The 24,451-nt window shown below is 46.8% G+C and overlaps 1 protein-coding gene across 1 annotated transcript in view; it reads left to right on the top strand.

The window, feature by feature from the left end:
• Positions 1 to 24,451, top strand: part of Slit3 (slit guidance ligand 3) — a 595,031-nt gene that overhangs the window by 385,624 nt on the left and 184,956 nt on the right. Inside the window, exon 5 of the mRNA XM_052194961.1 lies at positions 4,836 to 4,907. Within this exon, the coding sequence (XP_052050921.1) occupies positions 4,836 to 4,907 (72 nt within the window). The remainder of the gene's footprint in view (positions 1 to 4,835; positions 4,908 to 24,451) is intronic.

Here is a 24,451-nt window from a genome sequence, read left to right as displayed (position 1 = left end):
GCCCCAGGCCCCCATGGTGCAGACCCATGGAGGGCCAGCGCATGCTGCTACCAACTGAGTTGATAAGTGTGCCGGCTGTGTTCTGTGTAGACAGCCTTGCTTCCTGTGTGTCTTCCGTCCCACTCTTCACCTCCTCTTCCGCAGAGTTCCCTGAGCCCCGGAATTTAATGGCGACATCCCATTTAGGGCTGAGTATTCCCGCCTCTCTTACTTTCCGTGTGTTTTCTGGCTGTTTGTCTGTATTTATTCCCATTTGCTGCAGGAAGGAATTCCTCTGATGTGTAGAGCGAAGCTCTGATGCACTTCCCTGGCCAGTCTCAACCTTTTCCTTGAACCAACCTCTATTGTGTCAATCATCATGAAATGATCCAGACTCAAGCATGCAGAGTCCTGTGTAGATGCTAGACAAGGGAAGTGTTGGTTTCCGCCTCAGATTTTACTAGGGCCTACTAGTAAGACTAGTGTGGTTTATTCCGTGCTCAGTTTTAAGGACGAGTACTGCGGGTAACAACTGGGGACATTTTCAGCTACATAAGTCCAAACCTTAACGACGGGGGAAACTCAAGAAGTAAAAGCACAGTTTGTAGAACGTTCCTCAGGGTGCTCCAGGGGTACAAAGTGCTTTATGCGTGTCCATGATTTGTTCCCGCTATTGGGGAAGCTGGTGAACCAGTAATCCCGTTTGAAAATGAGAGAACTAAACCGGAGTGTTGAAGTAACTTGAATGATCATACAATGTAGAAGTCGTGCCATGAACTTCATGAACAAGCATTCATTGTTTCTGGAAGTTTCCGCCCATTCTATAAGTTTATAATCATTTGGATTTGAAAGCCCGGAGCATGTTCCCCTACCTCCCATCCCCATCCCCACACATAAACTGCCATTTAACACAGACAAGTCAGAATGAATGTACCCAAAACACATGTGCCCACAGGAGTGTTTTCGCTCTGCAGGGGTAGGGGTGGGAGCAAGGGCTGTCACTCACTGTTGTCCTGAGAACAAAGCAGGCCTGACATTGCGGGGAGGGCCTGAGAAGCTTTTCAAAAGCTCCTCTGGAACTAGACAACCTTTCAATCCATTTATCAAAGTGTCCGCGGTTCCTGTTTCAAGGTAGATGAAACAATAATAAATTTGCCAAGAAAGTTAATCTGTGTCCAAAGCATTTTAGTAAATTAAAAAGGCCTGGGGAGGGCTGGCTGGATGTGGGACATGTCTCTTCTTGCCAACTCCTATTTGACTTAGTGTCTCCTTAATAAGTCCTCTTCGGTCCTGTGTTTTGGGATGGAATAATCAGATGGTTAATCATTTTCCGGAAGCTGGAAAATGCACTTTAGCTAATGCACTTCTCCTTCGCTTTCAGAGACCTAATTATTTAAAAAGGTATCCTGACCCGTAGCCCGCTTCCCAACTGAGAACGCCTTCCCGACCTGCCATCTTTCTTCCTGGCACCCCCTCCCCCCCAAAAAAAATCCCAGCACACTTCGCATAGCTCAACCTTTCTTTAACTTGTGCTTCCCTTCTGTTTAAGGTTTTTTAAAAAATGCCTTTCTGGTCATTTCTGAGTATATCTTTCTCTTGTGAAGGGTTAGATCCTAAAACCCCAACAAGCAATTGACCAGAACTAGGCTCTCGGGCATCATGGATAGAATTTGTTATTTTCACTTAATTGTCAGCCAAAATGGTTGCTCTTGTCTGTCTCAAGGACTGGTTTAACAATAGCTCCATGCTCAGACATCATGCCGGGATAAACACACTATTAGGAATCCTTACAAAGGCCCTGAAATAATTGTAAAGGGATGGTTACTGGAAAATAACAAAGCAAAAAACAAAAAAACCCAAAAACCCAACAACAACAATAACAACAACAAAAAAAACCCCCGAAGCACCCAACCCTGACCCCCTCCTCCACGCCCCATCAGTAACACCATTAAATCTGTCAGTTTGTCAGCCCACTGGAGGTATTTATGAAATCAATATACAATCCCGAAGATGCCATGGCTGCGGTATTGTTAGCTGGAGAAGAGAGGCTCAATGGAAAATAAAATTAATAAAATTTACAAGCAGATTGTCACGGGGAACGGATAAATTCCCTACCATCTAGTGTTTTACTGAATTGGGGCGGGGTTGGGGGCGGGGCAGTGGTGACTGCAACTGCGAGCCTAGATAGAAAGCTGTGCCTTGTACTGGGTTCTTTAAGGTGGAAACAAAGCTGGGTATATACAGTTACAGGAAGGATGCGGGAGCCTGACAAACCAAAGCAGCTATTTCACCCAAACAGGGTTTCGCCCATAGGCTGCCTCTGAGACCCGCCTTCCTTCACCACACCATCTCCTGAGCCCATCTTCAACCCCCCATATCGTAAGGCACAACGTCTGTGTTGCTGCTAATGCTTGCTGCTGTGCTTCCTCAGGAAGTTTCAGTTGTATCTTGTTCAAAATGGCCTCCTGCCCTTTCAGAAACAGATGCCATCTCTTCCAGCTTGCAGTAGTGGTCAAAGCTGTCAGTTCCAAACCTTCTTCCTATTTGACTTCTTTTCCCCCTTCCCCTGAACTTTTTTTTTCCCTCATTGGCCATTTATCAGACAATGTGGCCAGGTCCCCTCCTCCCTAGCAGCCAGAGATAACAGCAAAGGCTGAGAAGGTATTGGACAGACGCTTGTGGTCTGGAGACTGGCTTCAACAGGAAAGACTCGGCCCATTGTGGCTGCAGGAGCCTCCAGGGCTGCCCAGATGCCTGGTGGAAATTGCATTAGTCGGATGACAGGATCTGGGCCCCCTCTGTGGAGACTGATGGAGAACAGCCAAGTGGCCTGGGTGACACTGCTTGACCTCTGCTGTCATCGTGGGCTTTTTGTTCAGTGCCCCGACTCCAGGCTGGAGCCCTGCTCATTGAATCAGTCCTGGCTGGGAGGGCCTGCTACAGAGTTCAATATACACCGGATTTTAGAAGCTGGTGGGGAAGCTGCATTTGAGGTGGGGGAGTACTCTGCTAGGAAGCCCAGAAGCGTCTCGGACTCATAGGTACACCCTGTCCCAATAGTAAGTCTTGGTTTGGAGCCTAAAAGTAGCCCGAGGCTTGCCCAGCTGTCCTGAGGTTCAGCCAGCTGTTTAGAGCATGTGTTTGCTTATCAGAGAGTGACAGAAGATAGAAAAAAAAAAGATGATGTCTCTCTTCTGCTTTCTGTTCCCACCTCCTCCTATTATTTTACAAAAGTGTCCCCGTAGACTGGCGGTGTTTCAGTGTGACATGACTGCCTGTCCTCTTCTTCCATGTGTGTTTGTAACTCTCTGTAGCTTTTGAGGAAGCACCCTCAAAAAAATCAGCATGTGGGCATCCATCGCAAATCTATCTGTAGGAGAACTCATCCTTGATGAGTTTACTCTGTGACCAGCAAGTTCTCACAGTAGGCCCAAGGAATGCCTGGGAAGTACCAGAGAGGAAATTCAGGTTGTCAGTTGGGTTTACCTGCTGGCCCACCCAGCCCATCTAATCCCCATGTTTCCTTACCTGACTGAAGTTGAGCCAACGCTCACTTAACAACACACAGCCATACAAGGGACCATACTGCTAGCTACGGTGTGGCCATTTAAAACATTGGCATTGATGTGTTTGGTAAAGACATGAACAGATGTTCTCAATATAGCATGCGGAAAAGTGGTTTAAAGTGGGCTGTATATTAAGAGGTTACATCGTTGAAATTTATATACCCCATGTATAATTGTTAGCAGTGGTTGTGTCTATGATTAGATGTTCTCTCTTCCTTATTTGAGGGGGTTTTCTTTTCAAAATACCAGGTGTGTATATTCGTGTATATGAGTATGTGTATATATACACCTTTGATATCTGAAGGAAATGTAGAAAGCTGGCCATCAGGCAATCTCATCTTCACGCACACATCCCCTTCCCACCATTCTTTCTGAAGATGTTCCTGCAGCACGTGGCTGTACAGAAACAGCCCCTCTGCTTACTAGTATTTGGCAGAGCCGCCTCATGCGCCCGGGGCCCTGGTGGGTCTTTATGGATTGATTACTTACTGAGATCCAAGCAGGCTTGAGGTCTGAATGAAAACAAACACACGTGTTTGGTCTAGCACAAATAAAAAGGAAACCAGAGAACAAACCAAACCAAAAAGGCCTTCGTGGCTCCTAGAGAAGGAAAGCAGCACTCTAGAGGATACTTAAATCCTTGGAGAAGACTTGGGTTGGAGCCAGCCACATAGGGTACCCCTAAGACCCACTTTGAAGCAGCCAGTGTGTTGACATCCCGCCAAGCAAAATGAGGGGTGAGACCCCCCCACTCCCAGTTTTGAATGGGGTGCGTGGAAATCCATAAGAGGCCCTCTATCCCTATCAGAAAACCCAGTGACCAGGCTCAGTTCCAACCCCAAATGCCAAGATCTGAGTGTCAAAGGCCTGCCCAACAAATGGGAGGTTAGTTTGGGAGGGATGTCTTGAGCAGAGGGGAGTTAAGAATCTTGTGTGGGAGGCGCCAAAACTGAATGGGGTGCAGTGTGTGTGACAAATAGTGTGTGGAGTCCTGGCTCCTGGCCTGGAGGTGTGAGACCACCCGCGGTGCCTGCCCTGAAGCAAGCTGCTCCCACCCCCCACCCCATCCCCACCCCCACCCCAGCACCTGATAACCATTTCTGCCCAAGTCCTCACTAGCAGAACAATGTGCAGGCTTGTAATGGCCAGGGGCCCCCAGACTAAACAGCCCCTCAAGCCCTTCTGGTGGGCTTCACAGGCCGCCTCCAAGGGTTTTGTTATCATAATGAGATGCATGCGGAGAATGTGCTCTGGGTCTCTAACTGCTTTGCCTCTTCTCTTCTTGTTTAGAGATCTGAGCGAAAACCAGATCCAGGGCATCCCGAGGAAGGCTTTCAGAGGCGTCACAGGCGTGAAGAACCTGTAAGTGCTGCTTTTGTTGCTTTTGGCACAGACTGAACTCTCTTGGGGCTGCCCGTCAGGATGGGAGTGAGAGACAGGAGGGCGCTCCTGGTGGCTTGGAAGAGGGAGAGCGTTACAAAGCCCTGTTCTTCCTAGGTCAGGGCCTGGCCGCACCCACACTGTGTGTCTGTGGTGGTGCCAGCTAGCTTCACCAAGGATCTTGCGTAGAGTAGGAGTGGAAATCTGGTACAGGTACTCTATGCAATTGATAAAATGAAAGGGGGAAGAGAGGAAGGGTGGGTGAGAGGGTAGGAGGGAGGGAGGAAAAAAAGAAAGTCTCATTCATAGTATTTCATGAATTCAAGCCCTAAAGATAGTGCTTGTGGCGTGGTGACAGTGATAGTGATGGCAGTGATGGTGATGGCCTCATTGTTATAAACGGGCTGGTCATCAGCCCCTTATGAAACAGCGTTAGAACTCATGGACATGTGCCCAAGTCCCTTCCTACTGCACTTGACTTTCATTTGTTTGCTCTTCACATTTTATTTTAAAACCATTACTGATTGGCAGGGAATGCCAAGAAATAGGTCCCTGGTACCAGTTCCCCAGTAGTAATATTCTAAGTAGCCCTAATCCCATAGACCTGAGTCTTCAGACTTCAATTTCCTTTGCGCACACTGGTTGCTAGAGCAAGTGGGGACAGCTCTGCACAGACACAGGCACACACTGTCCGTCGCCACAGTCCAGAGGCAGACTGGACCTAACACCCTGTATTTGAACTGGCCTCATCACCGTGATGCTTTTTCTATGTGAGCTCCACCATTCAGGGGCTTTGCCTTTAGAAGGCGTGCGCGTACTCAGTCTCTACCCACATCACCAGACCGTGGTGTCAGAGCATCTTTTGGAGAAGGGCACAGAAATACCATCTGGTTTAGCAGAGCAAGCATGTCTGCCCACCGGCCTCCCTCATTAGCTCAAAGTCAATTGAAGCATTCTTATAGGAGACTAAAAGGAAAAGAAGCAAAACAAAACCAAACAAATATAACAATGTACAACCGCTGCTTCCCCCCGTCACGATTGAGGTGGGGGTTAGTTTACTAGCCCAGCCAGGGAGCTGGTGATGGCTTCCAGATGCAGGCCATCCGCCTCTCCCACCTCCCACCCCCAGGGACTGGGGGCTGGTGCCTTGTGAAACCTTTAGTATTTAACGGAGCAAAACTCAGAGAGGACATAGGCACCTTTGAAAGGTGAGGGACTGGGATGTAGGGATGACTTTGCAAAGCTTCCAGGAGCAGGTGGGCTGCCTGCTCCTCCTCTGGGAACCGGAAAGGGTGTGGGGTGGCACAAGTGTAGCCAGAGTGCATGAGTGAAGGCCTTAAATAAGGCAGCGCTTTGGTGCTGGAGACACCAGCAAGTAACAGGGCACATGAGCAAAGGTGGCCCCTTCACCAGCTTCCTAGTATTTTGTTTTTTGGATTCTAAAATCTTAGGACTGTCACAAACTCAGACCAACACATCGTTTAATTAATATTCCAGAATATCAGGACAAACAGGTCTAGAGAAAGGCAATGACTAACCCAGTGTCCACCAGCTTCCTGATGACTGAACCCCAAGTTAACATTTCTCCATACACAGAATGGTCTGTGTGGTCCCGTGGTGGTAATTTTACATGGATGAGTTAACAGACACACTTTAGTCATGTATAAGCTGGGCTGTGTAATTGTCAACTCTATTTATTATTCTCAGGAAAGTCATTCAGTCCCACAGTGGTTCCTAGTGGCAACTAGAGTTTGGGGAACTTTACCTTCCCTGTGGAATATCTGCAACCATGCAGAGGCCTCGGGGGTATGTGGGGGTTGTGTGTGAAAGCTTCAGAATTCCCAAGCCGGTCCAGCAAATGCTGTCAGGCCTGTTGCCTTGACAGAGTGTATGCAAATACAAAAGAACCAGCATCCTTTATCTGAAAGGCTTGGGACCAGAAGTGTTTGGAGTTTCAGGTTTTGTGGGTTTTAAAATGTTTATATAAGAGACATTGTAGAAGCAGGATGCAAATCTAAACACAAATCTCATCTGTGTTTCATATATACCCCACACCCACTGCCCAGAGGTCATTTCCATATAGTAAGTGGGTTTTTCTTTTTTCTTTTTTCTTCTTCTTCTTCTTTTTTTTTTTTTTTTTTTTTTTGGTTTTGTTTTTAATTTTGTGCATAAAACCATTGCTGGTCTAGAATTTTCATTCATGGTGTCCTGAGGAAACTTGGGAAGGTTTGGATTAGGGATGATGATCTTCCTGGTTATAAGACTTGGGACCTGGACATAAGATTTTCCTCTCTTCGGGTTTTATCCCTTAACTCCCTGCGGTCCTAGGAAGAAGAGAGGGGGACAGACTCATCTGCTAAAGGAAGGGTTTTTAAAAAGAAAAAAAGGAAAAGTAAGGGAGGGTAGAGGATGTTTCTCCCCTCATCAGTTTAGTTAGCATTGTAGTTGGGAGGTAGAACCTGTAAGGGCCCAGAGACGTCATTCCTGTGACTTACCGTGTGACCAGGGACATGGAACATGAACACTAAAAGGATGTTACTGGTAACATGCAAACTTGGACATTTGCTGTATAGAGTTGGGGGCTGTCAGAGGAGAGAAATCACTTTAGCCATTCCTCGCAGCCTGGAGGTTAGGAGCATGGCTTGGCTGTCTGATAGAATTATATATGAATTCCATCTGTTTTGGTACCAGGTCTGTGACCTTTGGTAAATGCCTTGACACTTCTGAGCGTCGGTTTCTGCCACTGTAACATGAGGCTAATAATTGGTCTTACCTCCTGGGGGTTTGGTGAAGGTTAATAAAATAATGCATATGAATAACTCTGGGCACTGCCTGACACATGCAGAAGTTTTCCAACGCTCTACCTGCTGTTCCTATTGCATTCCTTTGTGGGTTGTCTTAGTGGTCCAGGCTGCATTTGTCTGGACCTAAGAGATGCTTAGAATTCACAGAGTAAACAAGACAGGCAGTGCAAACAGAGTGTAAGGGCAAAACTGGATAGGGGGAGGTGTCCAGGGCAGATACAGAGACATCTCATGAGGCTTTTATCCTGAAAGAATATGGTCAGGAAACTATAGAAGAAGGGAAGGGTGGGGGTGGGGCTAAGAGATGAAGTTCTTGATGGCCCAAGGACATAAGGGCTGGAGCTTGGGAGAGAAGAGATGCAGAACCAGTGGGGACCACACCAATAGTACATAGTGTTTGGTGAGTCCTGAGATCCCAGGGAAAGAAGTGTCATCGGTTAAGGAGGGCCAGCCTCAGACAACACAGCGATGGCTAATTCCTATAGTTGTCCAAGCACCCATCAAGATAAAATCTGAGCTCTGATGAATGCTGTTTGGGATGCTAGCAGCAGAGAGACAGAGTATGTGTGTGTGTGTGTGTGTGTGTGTGTGTGTGTGTGTGTGTGTGTGTGTACCTGTGGGCTCTGCCTTCTCAGAGCTTCTATTTCATAGAGACTCAGTAGAAAACTCAGGAGGCAGAGGCAGGCTTGGAGGACTTGTTTGTCGTTGTGTTGGGTGTGCTGAGATGCCCTGTCTTCCGTGGACAGTGTGAACTGAATGTCACCTGTGTGCTGGAAAATGAACAAATCTGACGCCCTGTCTTGTTCTTTCTGATCGAGGGCATTTGGCAAAGCCCCACTACCTCTCTGGACATTCTTGATTTTTAATGAGGGAGGTAATGCAGAGGATCCTATCATCACAAGAGAAAACCGCCAGCCACGTGGGTAATGGAAGAGGCAGGGCTGGAGCAAACAGGGAATTCATGGAGGGATGGTGTCTGGGCAAAAGTGATAATGACGTTGAATATTTAAGTATGCTTCTGGGGACTGAGAGTGCACCTTGGTGGTGGATCACATGGTTAGCATGTGCAAGGCCTAGGTTCTGCTCCTGTCATTATCAAAGGAAGGAGATGGCAGGAGGGGACATGGCCTATGGACCTCTTATCGTGAAGTTTTCAGAAGACCTATTGCAGAAGCGCTCCTGCTATAACTATGTCACCCACGTGGCACCATGTTTCAGAGTTACTGGGGAACAAGCCCCAGACCCTCCCCACCACACTGTGCAGCTTAGAAATATACTGCTGTTGATCTACTACCTTGTGTAAGATATGACCCAAAGAGGAGCTACGCCGTATAAGCTTCAAACCAAATGGTATGTGAGATGCCAGCAGACTGGACCTGTCCACAACGCTGTATGCTGCATTATGAAGAGAAAAGGCAAGGATTGACTGAGATGTTTAAATGGAAGCTCTGTAACATTCTGCAAAGCTCTGTCTTTGCTTACCCCTCTGTGCTTTTCAAAAGAGAAAAAAAAAATCTTGCGATCCTCCCATTTTCCAGATGACAAAATTCGCTTCCCATCAGTGTGTGTGATTTAGTGACAGTTGGCAGACACAATTAGAGTAAGACTCTCCACCCAGACCACAGGACTCTAGCTATCCTTGAACTCCAGATGGATAAGTAGTTCTACCTTTGTTCCTCCCCTTGCAGCCATCCCAGAAACAGGAAGAATACAGAGTAACCAAATACCCTACGACAAAGTGCCCCCACCCCACCCCACAAGGAGGAACCCGCGTGACCTTCAGCAGTTACCAAACAAAGGCAGCAGTGTCTGAACACCACAGAACTGGGGAGGCTCTGGCATGCCACTCTCTCACTGAGGGCCTTGCTAAGGTGCCCTTCCCCAGGCAGCAGAGGGAAGCCCTTAATTACTTCCTGGTTTCTAGAGAAGGCAGTCATTAGTTGGGGACTCCAAGCAGCTACTGCAAGCTGAACACAGAGAACGAGTCCCACTCCCTGCAGCCTGTCTAGAAGGACAAGGGCGTTAAGTCGAAAAGAAAGCAGACAATTAGTTGCTCAGACAGACTGATCTGGAGGAAAGCCCCCAGAGAAACCCACTGTCATTCACTGGGCCAGTATTAAGTGCCTGCTGTATGCAAGCACTGCGCTAGGTACTTAAATAAAGGTGCAGCAAGAAAGCAAGAGAAATTGGAAAGACACAGAGCTAAGGTTGAGAGGAAAGAATTAGAGATAAAGAAAACAAGCCACTATCCAGTAGTAGGTGAGAAGACCCAACATCTCCCCCCACAACCCCGTACAAATTGTTTTAAAAAGAAATGTCCCCTGGCTCTGTCTTTCTCAGCAGTCATGTTTTCCTCTGTTTTTCAGTTTCTATTTGCGAGGACTCTGTAGGACACGCATTCCAGAAGGGAAAATCAATAGCCCCTGTCTCTGCCAGCTAGCAGAATTTGGAATTGACGGTTTGAAAACAAAGCCATCCAGGCAGTCTTTGTGTTCTCTAGTTAGGCGGTTGTGTAGCACAGCCTCCACCAGAGATTAATGAGAGCTGTCTCTGCCCCATGAGAGGGTGAGGGAGGAGCAGGGGGGACACTAGCCCCAATTCCTTGGTGCCATCTGTGTTGGCAGATCATTCTGTCACCCTACCTGGACTGGCAGCTATACTCCTGGTCACCCCCAAATCAAGGCTCTGTGTGATCTGTGCCCCTCAGCTCAGCCTATGTATAAACAAATACACACCCAGTCCCTCTGTGTGATCTGTGTCCCTCGACTCAGCTCATGCACATGTGTGTGTGTGTGTGCGCGCGCGTGTGCGTGTGCGTGTGTGTGTGTGTGTGTGTGTGTGTGTGTGTGTATGTGTGTGTGTGTGTGTGTGTGTACACCACATGGTTCATTGTCATCCTGTGGTCACCACAATACCGTCTTGTCTCAGGACCTTTGCTGTTTATTGTTTCAATTGCACAGGATGCAGGCTCTGGAACTGCTACACTTCCACTCCTGATCCTTCAGGCTCAGCCCAGAGCTGCCTTTCCAGATCTACCTAAGGCAGCTCCTCTCTGCCCTCTATATTTATCCCATTGCCCTGTTATATTTCTCCAGAACAGTTATCAGCTCCTGAAATGACCCGGCTTATTTGTCAACTCGTTTCTGCATGTCTTGAAGAACTAACTTGCATATATATGTACTTTCTGCTGTGTCCATCACCAAGAGGTTCACAGTGCTCAGGTGGTTCATGGCTGAGTCGGTGGTAAGGTTGATCAAAACCATCAAAGACACAGATAGGTTCATTACCCCATTACATCCTTATACTGCTGGTGGATATTACCTACCGGAATACATGCATAAGTGTTCTAATGTTTAATACAAAAATAGTGTTACAAACAACCATCCTTATACTTAAAGAATTCACAGCTCAATAGGAGGATAGACTAGCATGCGTAGGACATAGGACAAGGGCTCTGTCATAATTAGCTCCCGTTATCAACTTAACACATCTGTGAAAAGGGAGACCTCAAGTGAGGAACTGCGTCCCTTGGATTGTCTTGAAGGTACATCTGTGGGGCACTTTCTTGTATAAGAGGGCCCAGCCCACTGTGGGCGGAGTCATCCTTAGGCAGGGAAGCCTTAGCTATATAAAGGATGGCTGGATGGTAGCCTGGAAACGTGGCAGGAAGCAGCACCTACCTCTGTTCATTCCTTAGTTCCTGCCTTGATTTCCTTCAAAAAATAATCTGTAAGCCAAATAAACCCTTTCCTCTTCAAGGTAATTTTTGTCAGATATTTCTTTTTATCACAGCAGCACAAAGAAAACGGTGACAGGTTTCATTGGACAGAAGGGCAAGAATGTGGAGAGACTCAGGAAATCAGAGTGGTTCTGTCTTCACTGAGGAGGTGGCCTGTGTTAGGTTGTGAAGGATGAGTAGGAGTTCACTCCAGACCAGGATATTCCCAACAGAAGGAACAATGTGTAGCAGATGTCCAAGAAGACAGCAGTGTGTGGAAGAGTCCGTGCTTGTCAGAAATGTGTGACCAGAGCGCAGCCAGCAAGGGAGGAGAAAAAGAGATAAGCTGGAGAGCAGGAAGCTGTGGTGAGGGACTGCACCTCCAGCTGCCAAAGAATGGGCCCTGAAGAGTGGGGGCCGCAGCCTCAGTGCGGAGGGCAGATTTTTTCCAGAGGAGAATAAAGCTGGAGAGGCCAGTACAGGGATGCAGAAAGTGTTCAGACGTTATGGGGGCTGACGGGAAGAGCAGGCACGAGGGCGGCCAGGGTTGACTTCAGGGCTTGTCACCAGCTTAAAAAGCAGAAGCAGAGGTGGGCCTTGTGCAAGTCACCTCCAGGGACACTGACACATGGGAAGTGTCTATCCCTCCTGGTGGTGGTGGGGGGGTGTCCCTCCTGATGGGGGATGTCTGAAGAAGGATTTGGGATTTCCTGTGAAGTACAAGGCAGTTCTTCCCAAAGACCCAATGTGTGAGACTTCCAGGTTTTCCTGGTGTGTGTTCCTGGCTGAGGGCAGGCTTCAGATCTTTTGCTGCAGGAGCTTGCCTACCTGTCTGCCTGCCAGTCTGCCTGTCTGCCTGTCTGCCTGCCTGCCTGCCTGCCTGCCTGCCTGCCAGTCTGCCTGTCTGCCTGTCTGCCTGTCTGCCTGTCTGCCTGTCTGCCTGTCTGCCTGTCTGCCTGCCTGCCTGCCTGCCTGCCTGCCTGCCTGTCTGCCTGCCTGCCTGTCTGCCTTCCCTCCCTTCCCCTCTCCCTCCTTCTCCCTCTCCCTCCTTCTCTTCCTCCCTACCTTTATCCCTCCTTCCTTTCATCCTTCTTTTTGTCTTTCCTTCTGTCTGTCCTTCCTCCTGCCTGTCCTTCCTTCCCTTTATCATTTTTCCCATCTGTCTGTCTATCTGTCTGTCTGTCCTTTCATCCTTCCTAGCTGCCTTCCTTCCTTCCATCTGTTCTCCCTTCTTTCTGTCTGTCCTTCCTTCCTTCTGTCTGTCCTTCCTTTCCTCTATCATTTCTTTTATCTGTCTTTCTGTCTGTCTCTCCTTTTGTCCTTCCTTCCTGCCTATCTTCCTTCCTTCTGCCTGTCCTTTCGTTCTTCTTTCATCCCTCCCATCTATCCTCCATTTCATCTCTCCCTCCTTTCTTTCTTCCCTCCCTCTGCCCTTGCTTCCATCAGCAGCCCTCCCCTCCCCTTGCTTCTTCCTCCCCACCTTCCATTTCCTGTCCTCCCTCACCCCCCCATCACAGTCATCACTGTGTCCTTACTCTTGCCTGACTCAAAGTCACTCCTAGAAATGAAACAAGGTTCCATGCCTGCACTGAAGAGTTTCTGTCTACAGAGGGAGACCGCTACACAAAGAGCAGGTTAATACCCTAGGCGACCCGCTCTAGCATCCCCAAGCCATGCCTGTCCTATGACTAACAGTGTGAGTCTTCCTTAAGCACTGGCTGGGGGCAGGGGTGGGGGTGGGGAGGGAATTGAAGAGATGGGAGAGGAGTGGTGGTAAGTGCCCCCAAAACTCTGCTTGGAAGGTGCACAAAAGCCACAGTAACAGCTTTAAGCGTTTTATTGGCATCCTCTATTGGTCTTGTATTTCTTCTAACACCCCAGTCATACTAATGACTGTGTACCCAACTGTCCTTCTAAAGTGGCCTGCATGGTAGATAAAGGGGGAGATCAAGTCTGGCTTTTAAGAAGTGGCTCTCTGCTTGCCACATAGTAGGTGCACAATAAACAGCGACTACTGGGTGAATGGGTGAGCAGAGCTCTGAGCGTATAGAGAACAGCCCTTACTGGCAGAGTGTGGTTATGCCTTAGAAGCAAAGAATGAAATCAAGGCTTCCAGAATAAGCCCAGAGAAGCTTCTGTGGTTTTCAGGGTAGTGGAGACCATTATTCTTGATCCAGTGTTAAAATTTATTATCCAGGACTTTTTTTTGTGGGCCAATTTAAAAAAAAAAAAATCTTGTCACAGATATTTAACCTCCGTAAGCACAAAGCCCACAGGAAGCAGGGGTTTTAGACAAAGGTCCAGGATGGATCCACGGGAACCTTGCCAGGGAAGTGTGAGGCCTGCAGGCCCCCTAGTCTCGGACTCGGGAATCTTATGAGAATCTTGCTGTTGGACAGAGCCTATGCCTGGAGATTTTTAGACTGAACGAGAAACGAAAGGTCTTAGGGAGAGGCGAGGTATTACTTTGGACCTCACACTTACTCTGGTACCCATCCAGGCTCAGAGCTTTCATCTTGCTGGGGTCAATTGAGTGTACCAATAAAAATACAGACGAAAAATTGGGGATTTTTTTCCCAATTCTAAATTTTCTTTTACTCACTGTGTACTTTGTGCAAGTTTATTAGTCAATCTAAGCTTTAGTCTTCTACTGTGGAAGACATGTTTAAAGGACTAAGAAAGAGTCAAACCAGGAAGCAGTGCATGGTTCCTTTGTATAATTCTCTATGGTGTACACAAAGTCTTTGTATCAGCTTGTCTAATTGTCTGCACAGTCTGATAAATCGAAATTTTATTTTCCTTTAGACAGAGATGGAAGTGGGTCCTGAGAATCAAGAGCTGTGTCCACACAAGAAAGCTGGTCCTAGCAAGACTAGAAAAGGCTCCCGAGATGGATGTGGGCATAGTTAGTGAAGGACTGGGAAAAGCTCTCGGTCTTGTGGGATGGATGGAATAAGTCCTAAAGGAAATGATGGATCCTGAGGTAGGCTGTGACATCCACCAATGTCAAGGGTTTTTGACAAGAACACCAATGCAGTTCCATAGTGTCTTCATCAATAGACACTATTAATTAATTTTATTAATTAACTAATTGACTTAATTAGTTGACAGAATATTGGATAAATGTTTGATTGATTGATTGATTAATCAAATATGTAATTATTGAGAGCACCTGTAACTCTGTGTAAAGATTAAGCAGACTATATGAAGGATTTCCCAATTCTTGCAACCCTCACAGGCTCCCATACACACAGAGCGGTTGCAGACTTGGTTACTAAGATCACTGGTTTAGAGTGAAGTTCAGTTGATGTATACTCTGGTGGGTGTGGACAGTTGTGTAGCAGCCATCATGGTATCAAGCAAGAGTGCATTCGATGCTCTGAAATTTCTCCATTCCTCCCACTTGTCCCTTTTTCCCTTCCAGAATCCTAAAATTGATGCTTTCAAAGTACCCACAAATCCCTTCACATTTCCACAGCGCATCACTCTGTGTGTGTGTGTGTGTGTGTGTGTGTGTGTGTGTGTGTGTGTGTGTGTGTATTTTTCAGTTTTTCAGGCTGTTACAACAGGAATCTTAGGAGCTCAGAGGTTTGCTCAGGAGTGGAGAGTACTTACTTAGCATAGCTGGAGCCTGAGTTTCAGCCACAAATATTAAAGTCTGTCTCTCAGCAATGATGTGATCTACAGAACCTGCCAGGGCAGGAGTGGCGTTCTCTGTTTCCACTGAGGTGGGCAGATGACAGGTGAGAGCCATGCTTGCATTCGACCCCTGGCTCGTTCACCCGTGTGATCCTAAGTGTATTGTACACTTCTTCCCTTGCACCAGTTTCTGCATAACTGGAAACAATGTACATCCTGGTGCTCTTACAAAGAACAATCAGCTTTTCTGCCTTTATCTCCTTCCCAGAGAATTAATTTGGCTCAAATTATTATATCTAATGACTAAATAGTCCCTTTCCTGATGAATCCATACCATAGAAGATCACAGCTACAGAACCCTGGACCCAAGACTGTCCTACCTTTGAAAATCAATCTTGGCGTGCCCCTCTCTCAGATCACATGTCCGTCCAGACCTAGGGCTATTTTCCCATCTACCCAGTTCTTTTCCTGTCACTACAGAGTCACAGAAAGTACTAGAAGAGCCCAGAGCACCAAGTTCAGTGGCAACTTGTGGCAGGGTAAATAACACACACACACACACACACAAGCATGCAAGCACAGAGACACAGAGACATACACACACTCACATGTGTGAGCACACAAGCACACACAGAGACTCAACACAGACACACACACACTCATACACAGAGACACACACACATGCACAAATGTACACAAGTATATATCCTGAGCTCTGAGTAAATGAGACTGTGATTAAATTAAGGATCTCAAGTATATATTATCCTGGACTGTTGATATGGGCTCAGAGCAACAGGAAGGATCTTTAGATGAGAAAGGGCATGTCCCAGAAGAGAGAGGAAAACCCAAATGCCAAGGATGGGGACAGCCTGGACCTTAGACAGCCCCTCTCTGCAAGGATTGTCTCCAAGACTTTTCAGAAGGAGCATGGTCCTGCCCACCCCTGGATGCTAGCCAACTGACCTCCACATAGGAAGTCTGACCTCCAGGACTCTGAGAAAGCCATACTGTCTAAAGGTGCTGCTGCTAATTCTCTCCTTAGCTTGTCATGGGCCCTCTTGCCTCGGTTTCTTTACCTGTTAAACTGTCGGGATATGGTCAACAAATTGCAAGCTTGATCTCAGTGCTACAAAAATCCACACGTCGGCCATTTTTCAATGATGGTAAGATTTAAGTTGCCTTGACTAGACACTAGAGGTCAACATGAGATTGTTGTTGAACAGAGAGTGTGGGGATGGGGTATCCTTGAGATACCATAGGTAATCAGGCCTGTTTAGATGGCTAAGTCGGATGGCTCTTTGAAACTATCTCCCATTGCAGGAAAGATAGGTTTAGTTACCAAGATAAACCCAGCTGCAGAGTCATGAAGCACCAGTTGCCAGGCAGCCAGAAGCAGAATTGTCCCAGGTCTTTGGTCACCTTGCTGGGCTTGTTGCCACTCAACTCCAGGGTTGAGGAAGAAAGAAAAAGACAGGTTGGATACAAAAGAGCAGAAAAGGGCTAGGAAGAGGGCTTCAGCCATCTGGGGCATCAGAGATCTGAAACATGGCTAAGTTCAGCCCTCTCTCCTGGGCCACCTCTCTCCCAGCATTAGCCCTGGAAAAACTGCATGCATTGCCTCTTGGGAAAATGGTTGGCCCTAGAAAGAGAGTCCTTCACAGATCCATTGAAGAACATTTGGTCAGCTGGGGATCAAACTGTTGTTACTGAGTTAATAAGGAGGCTGTCTGTGCAGCACCCTGTACTACAGCTTTTAGGCCCTGTGATCTGGGTACAGACCTCACTCAGCGTGCACATGGCCTTCCCCTCCCTCCCCAGGAGCTGGTGCTTCATAGCAGACCTCTAACCAGGACTGGCACATCTGTATGCCGGACACTGCCATGCCAGAGGGGAAATCTTTGGGTCTGGAGCACGTGTACAGCCCTAAGTGAATGTGGTCGGTGTGTTCATTTCCATCCACAGCGAGTATTTGCAATTGTTAGCAGTCTCTCTGTAGCCAGGTCTCAAGCACAGGTGCCCAAACCTCACCTTTTCATTGCAGATGATGAGTCCCCCTGCCAAGAAAGCAGCCTTGCCAAACTGTTAAGTGCAGGTGGCTAAGATTTGGTGTACACGGTGTATGGATGGTTCAGCAACACATCCAAGATACTCCATAGCCTTCTGTTATGGAAGCTGCAGTCTCTCTGTGATCATAGAAAGGATAATTTGGGAGGCCCAGGGTTAAAGTATTTTTGATTCCTATGAAAGCTCATAACTTAACCCCAAATATTCATGTCAGCACATAATTCTTTGGTCCTCTTGGTCAGTCACGAGTTCTTATAGAGCTCAGCTGACTTGTCAGCTTTCACCCATTTAATCCTAGTGACAATCTTGTGATCATTACCAGCTGACAAGTGACCCACCTATAAGGTGCAGAAAACAAAGTGATGTGCTCAGAGTCACATAGCTTAAAAGTGGCGGCGGAGCTGGGATCTGAACACACAGCTTAAATGTGGACTCTGTAACTGTATTACACTGACCAGTGAACTCAAGGAACTCAGAAAGTGTGGAGCAAACCCCACTTCTAGCAAAACTATTTTTTCATGTGGCATTTCCAAAATGAGTAAGGCCGGGCATGTAGTTTAGGTAGAACCAAAGCTTGTCACCCTTAAGGCCCTGAATTAGACGCACACATGCATGCACACACACACACACACACACACACACACACACCAATACCAATGACTTTTGCTTAAGAGCATGAACTTCTTGTTGCTTTGGAAACTGGCTGCCCTGCCCTAGGGGTCAGTAATAAACTGGATCTGAGTGGCAAGTTCTCTCTTCTGCCACTTGTCCTACAAACTTCTAGACAGACATATTCATATAGACACACTCCAAGGAAGAGTTTCCAGCTTACCTCCTAGCAAGACCCAAAGCCTCTGATAGGGACGCTGATCCTTCCTCTTTGCGCTGGCCCGCTGCTGGCTTTTCTGACTTTCCTCAGATTTTCCTCTCTGCACCCTCATCTCCTCAAAGAAATAAGACTGAGTAGCCTTTCCCAGGCCACAGACTTCACGGTAACTGAGTGAGGTGACAAGTGGAAGGAACTTAGCTCAGGATGTGGCACCAAGAGATGCTGAGTGAGTGTGAATGCTCTGCGCCCTGCTCCCAAGTCATCTCCTTCCCCTGACACAAATCCGTCATCCCACAGGTTGACCTCTGGCTTGTGAGTTTGGTCTTGGGCTCTTCCTCTGAAGTGAGGTGTCAAAGTTAAACCCTTCAGTGAAGGATTTTAAACTCAAATACTGTGAGATGACACATGTCATATAGCTACAGCTTGAGCACTGTCTGAGGAATAACTGTGGCTGACTGGAGATGTGGTCCCTATGTGACTGGTCCAGCGATTTAGTAACAGCAGATGCCTTTGGGCCTAGTGTTCAACAGTTTGCATTGTTGCTTGAAAGGAGTAAAACAATTAGATTTCTATATTAATCATCTGGTTTTGGATAGTAGCACCTAATGCAAAAATCCTTTTACATTATTTCTTTATTTTTGTGATGCTGGGGATTGAACAGGGCTTTATGCATGCAAGGCAAGGACTATATTAACCAAGCCATCCCCAAACACAAAATCTTTTAAAATACTGAATGTGAGGATGAGGGGGTACAATTTGAAAGACTCTGGATTTCATCTTCAGCACAAGGAGGGAGGGAAATAGGAAGGGAAAGAGAGAGGCCCTGAATACTGTGTGTCTACACCATGAAGGCTAAATCAAGTCGTATTCAGCCACAGCTCTGACTAGGACTCACCTCCTACTTTGGGGTCCAACCTTCTGCAGATGCAGGAGGTGAATGGAGGTGTTTAGCTGTCCCCCTACAGTTAGCCCCAGGTGTCAATAATCTGATCCTTGCTAATTTGTTGGCAAATCACAATGCCATATTCTATAAATCAATTAAAATACACATGTATCCAAAGGCCCCAAAAGACTTACACTGGTAACGGCGGCTGCGGTGACTGGGAAAGGCTGGTTTAGAAGCAGATGCTCGTGAGATTCATCCGTATGGACTGTTAATTGTCCTCAGTACACGTGACTTTTGTGGCGTTAGTATCTGGACCTGTCCCACTGATGAAGTAAGGGATTTTGCCCTGCTTCTTTCTGAGTCTCACATCAGTGGCCATTGTCACTGAAGCATCCCAGACTCTTTAAATCCCAGAGGAACAAAGCGCATTCTGCCTTTTCACTCATTATTCATTTCTAGAAGTTGTTGCTTCCAGGGAACTCACTTGATTGACTGCCCTTGTCTCCTGCATTACCTCAGCCTCTCGTCCCACCACCAACTGCCTCTTCTCTAGAAACAGAGCTGAGATCTCAAAAGTCCTGGACTCTTCCCTTTATCCCTGGCCTTCTCTAAAGCAGCTCTCTATTGTTTGTTTGTCTGTCTGTCTGCTTGTTTTGAAGATAGGTATCAGCTCAGGCTGACCTCAAACTCATTTTTTTAACTGGCATAGCCTTCAGCTCCAGCCTCCCGTCCCCAAGTGCTGGGATTGCAACCCTGTATCAACACTCTGGGCCCCTTGTAGAATTCTTGAAATACATGTTGAAACCCACCCAGTCCAGAATCTTCTGTTACAAATGCATTTCCTAAGGAAACCAATGTTATGAGACTCATTCATATGGACTATTGGTTTGTTTTATTTGTTTTGTTTGGCTTAGTGTGGTTTGGTTTTTTATTTTGTTTTGTGGGTGTTTGGTTATCTTTATTTATTTATTTATTTATTTATTTATTTTTGGTTTTTCAAGCAGGGCTTCTCTGTGTAGCCCCTGGCTGTCTCCTGGAACTCAGTCTGTAAACCAGGCTGACCTCGAACTCAGAAATCCACCTGCCTCTGCCTCCCAAGTGCTGGGATTAAAAGCATGTGCCACCACTGCCTGGCTACCCTGCTTTCTTATGCCAACCAGGAACCCACTCAGCATGGTGGGTTGACCCCCCTTCCGCCCCCCCCCCCCCAGGCTACTACACAGGAGATATCTTCCCATGTGGACTATTGTTATTAATCCGTTCTCAGCACAAGTGACTTTGGACTTGAATTTTCTCTACCAGAAGCTGGGTTGATGGCATTAGGCTGTACAGTCTTTGAGGCTGGACTGGAGGAGAAGCTGAGGTTAGGAGTGGTCCTCCCCCTTGATCTTGGACAGGCATTTGATATTGTGTTGCATTGCTTTTTCATGAGTACTCAAGGCTGCAGCTGAATCCATGTCTGGGCAGTGGTCAGGCAGTGACACAGCATTTCAAATGCAGGTTCTTGTTCTTTGACTAAGGATTATAACAGCTCAGTGGGGCGGGATTCCTCCTCTTTTGAAGATGGGGATATTTAGTCTCAGCAAGGTTGGGTGATCACGCAGCACACTGGAAATACAACCCACAGTGGTGTTTCTCAAATTCTTAGTGATTCTTGAAACACTGGTGGACATCAACCGAGAGTTAAAACAAGAACAAAGCAACCTGGATGGCAGCAAGAGGACCCCTTCCCTCCCCCCCAAATATACACTCTGGAAAATGTTGAATGTGCTGACTGTGCGCTGTTGGCATCTGCCCAGGTCAGAGGGAGATGAGGAAGATGGCTGTGGCCCACACTGACTCCTGTGTGTGCCCATTGCCCAAGCTTTTGTTACTCTGAATTTGCCACTGCTTGGGCGTGTCGTCAGACAGGAGGTCCCATTCCTGACAGGGGTCCTGGGCTGAAGGGAGGAGTGTAGAGCCCAGCCAGAGAACAATGCCTTCTTTCAGTGACTCAGAGGGTTTTTGTTCCCTTCAAACAGTGGAGGGTGGAGGACCTCTGCTTTTGTCAGGAGTCTGTTCAGAGTCCCTCCTTGTGAATGCCCACCAGCTGTGGCTATAGAGTCAGGTCTTGGGTTCAGTGGATGCTGGAATCGTAGCGGCACCTTGGGAAAATCACCCTTTTTGGGCTATGAGCCTCTGCCATCTGCCTGAGGCCAGATTAAAACCTTATATCTCACAGAGGCAAAGAGCTGTTCAAAAGGTCTCGTCTGGCTGCTATGTTAATGCATGGCAACAGGCACCCATTATCTCAGTGTGTGGGAAACTGAGGCAGGAGAGTCGTATCAAGTTTTAGGCTAGCCTGGGCTGCATGAGACACTGGATGGGTAGGGAGGTCTATCTGTCTCATTTTTGGCTACTCTGCCATCGCTGTTTTCTTTACACTTGGGGTGGGAAGGCCAAGGACTCCTATCTTTTACCAGGACTTAGAAAGTGTTTGATAAGAGAACAAAGCCATTCAAAACGTGAAACAGGAGATTTTTAAAGACTTTTTTTTTTAAGTGAGCAAAATACACTCGCCCACATGGTGAAAATGAAATAAAATAAAAAGTACATTTAAAAATTTAAAATCTTTTACATATCGACATACTGACATGAGGGAGAGGTAGCTTCATTAAGGCATGATCCACCTTTGATTTAAAAAAAAAAAAAGAGAGAGAGAGCACCAATTTTCCCCCATGTTGTTCGAGGCGGTTCATAAATGGACCGTCCTGGAGATACCACTGAGGATGTTCTCTGAACAACTTCCGGTCCACCCCTCCCCCATGCTGGGGCCCTGCAGCTGCATGCATGCATTGGAGAATTCCTTCCATACATAGAATCACTTATTGTCTTGACTAACTCACTTCTTAAGCGTAGCGTAGTGTTTTTAAGTTTGCCTTCCACCGTCTGTCAGCAATTTGTTTTTCTGGCTGAGTACTAGTCCGCGGTGGGAAGCTGCTCCCGTGTGGTTCACCCCTCTTCTGTTGATAGGCATTTCAGTTTTTCCTAAGTTTGGGTTATTATGAATAAAGCTACTGTGAACACACACACAAATGTAAGTCTTGGTATGGCTGTGTTTGCATTTCTGTAGGGTAAATAGGATTTTTTCTTTGTTTGCTCTTTTTTTTTCTTTTTAGTATTTCCTCAATAAACATGGATTGCAATGACACCAAATATCAGAGTAGGGAAACCCTGAGCTGTGTCTCAGAGTTTTAGAAAACTAACCTAAGTTGGCAAAGAAAGCCTTAATCAATATATATTGGTCATGGCTCCCTTGATTCTAGACAGCACATCCAACTTCTTTCCTTGAAATGGAGAAGTGATTAAAAAGGGTTTTTTTTTCCCTTTTCTTTTCTTTTTCTCCTTGAATGCTTGGGAAGAATTTAACAGCACACTGAACTGAGAAGGCAGAAGGCAACCTTTGACCCTGGCACCAGGGACAACACACTCATTTAACAGCTAGTGGCCGCATCCTGCATCCCCAGACCTTGCTACTTAGTTTTCATAAATGTATCCTTTCATATCCTCAGAAGGCCCAGTTTACAGACAGGGTGTCATTTGTAGAGAAAATGTCTTGGGATCAACCAGAATCCTTGTCAATGGGATTCTAGGTAAATGAGCGGCAGCGGTGTAGCCATTCACTCATTGGATATTACAGGACATTTAAAAGGGGAAGATAGACCATCTGCTTGGCACAGACGGCACCCAGGTTCACACATGTGAAAGCAGTGTGAAGTGGTCCCAACAGGGCCTTGACCCTTGGGTTGTTGGGATCTGCATCCCCCAGCTCTTTACCTATGGATTGAAAACACTTCTGTTCTCAATTGTGTCTATGCAAAACATGGATGGAATTCTTCCCTATTATTTCCCAAGCAGCCTAGCAATGACTTACACAGTGTTTACATTTATTGCCTATTGAGAACAGTTAGAGGTGATTTAACAGTTAGAGGATCCCGTGAGATTACGTTACTGCTGCACCATTTTATGTAACATACTTGAGCATTGCAGGTTTGGGAAGGAATCACTGGACTTGTGTTTGTTCTCTTAGCCTTTTTAAATATGTAAAATGTGTGTGGGCAGTTTCACAGGGAATCTTCATAATTCCTTCTGGAAAAGCAAACTTTGGAACTGGGGCATGGGTGACGACGGCATTTACTGTCTCCTTGACACACTCAGAAAACATGCTTTTGTCACACATGTCTGTATACATGTTAAATCGTTTTATTTATTTTAGCCTAAAGGAAGGAAACATTCCTGTTCTCACCCACTTTGCTGGAGTCAGTGCCACAGATGTCCTTTTCCCAGCCAGAGCCCAGGGGCTGCTGAGCTGCCTGGACCCAAGCCATCCTGCAGCCACTGACCTCCGTAACCGGAAACCGTGGTCCTCACCATCTTCGTAAGCACAACCACAGCCAAGGTGTGGCTCCTTGTTTCCAATGAGGAGAATTATTTGTATTCCACAGGCCTCCCTGATGGTGGCCTTGACCAACCCTGAAATATCTTTCAACAACGAATCACCAGCAGCCAACCCCTTGACCTTTGGAAAATGAATTTGCTTGCCGTTGGGCTGGGCCCAGCTTTCTTGCCCAACTAAAATGTCAATTAGATCACCCCTGGATATTGCTTTGTCTGCTTAAGTATTTTCAGCTCACAAATCCGTAAATGGTAAATGTTTGCTTGTGTCTTTCTTAAAAAAAAAAAAAAAGGACACCACACCCAAGTTATGTCCCTGGCTCTGTGTGGCTCAGCTCACTGATTTATGGGAAAATACACACGCTGAATCATCAGGCAAATTCAACATGGTAACAGGGTAAATTGATGCGACTCACGGTATGTCCCCTTTACTCCCCAGCAGTCACTGGTCCCTCTCATGAGGGAGAATGTGACTTCCTTTTAAGTGACTGTGAGAGAACTGGCGCTGAGTGATAGACTTTCAGCTCCCAACACGAACAGTAAAGAGGACACCGCTACCTGGCAAACCTTAGTTAGTTCCGACCTGCTTTTGGAGTTCTGTATACTCAAAAGGGTTTAGGACAAAGGAGTAGGAACACAAAGAATCTTCTAGGATTGTTCTTTAAGCCAAAGCCTCTGTTCCCTCTAATCTGCTCTTTCTCTCCCATGCCTTATTTTAAATATTCCAACGGGTTCTTCTGACCCGCGTCAGACACACACATGTTGTCCAGCCACATGAAAAAGAACATGGAACCCAAATTCGCCACTGCAGCCTCACTTGGTAGGGAGGGAGTAGGGTTGGGATCTCTTAGAGCCCTGTCTCTCATCTTGCTGCCGTTTCCTAGCCGCTTGTGGGCAGGAGGGCTTACCGCTGCCCTGCTCGCTGAGACACCAACATTCCTGGTCCTGGGTTCTTGCTTTGAATATTAAGAGGCTAACTCACCCTGTGGCTTGGATGAATTCCATCAGAAGCTGACAGACTTTCTATAGCCTAGGGCATCTTAAATGGTGACTGCCAGTGAACTTCTGTTTGGGTTCTTGGGAAGTTGCTTCACAGTATTCATAGGCTTCTATCAATTTGAATGGCCCTTCGTAGAGCAGCCGAAGATGGCA

Source organism: Apodemus sylvaticus, chromosome 10 (assembly GCF_947179515.1).
Source record: "Apodemus sylvaticus chromosome 10, mApoSyl1.1, whole genome shotgun sequence".
Taxonomy (NCBI): domain Eukaryota; kingdom Metazoa; phylum Chordata; class Mammalia; order Rodentia; family Muridae; genus Apodemus; species Apodemus sylvaticus.
This window is presented reverse-complemented; position numbering and strand designations above follow the sequence as displayed.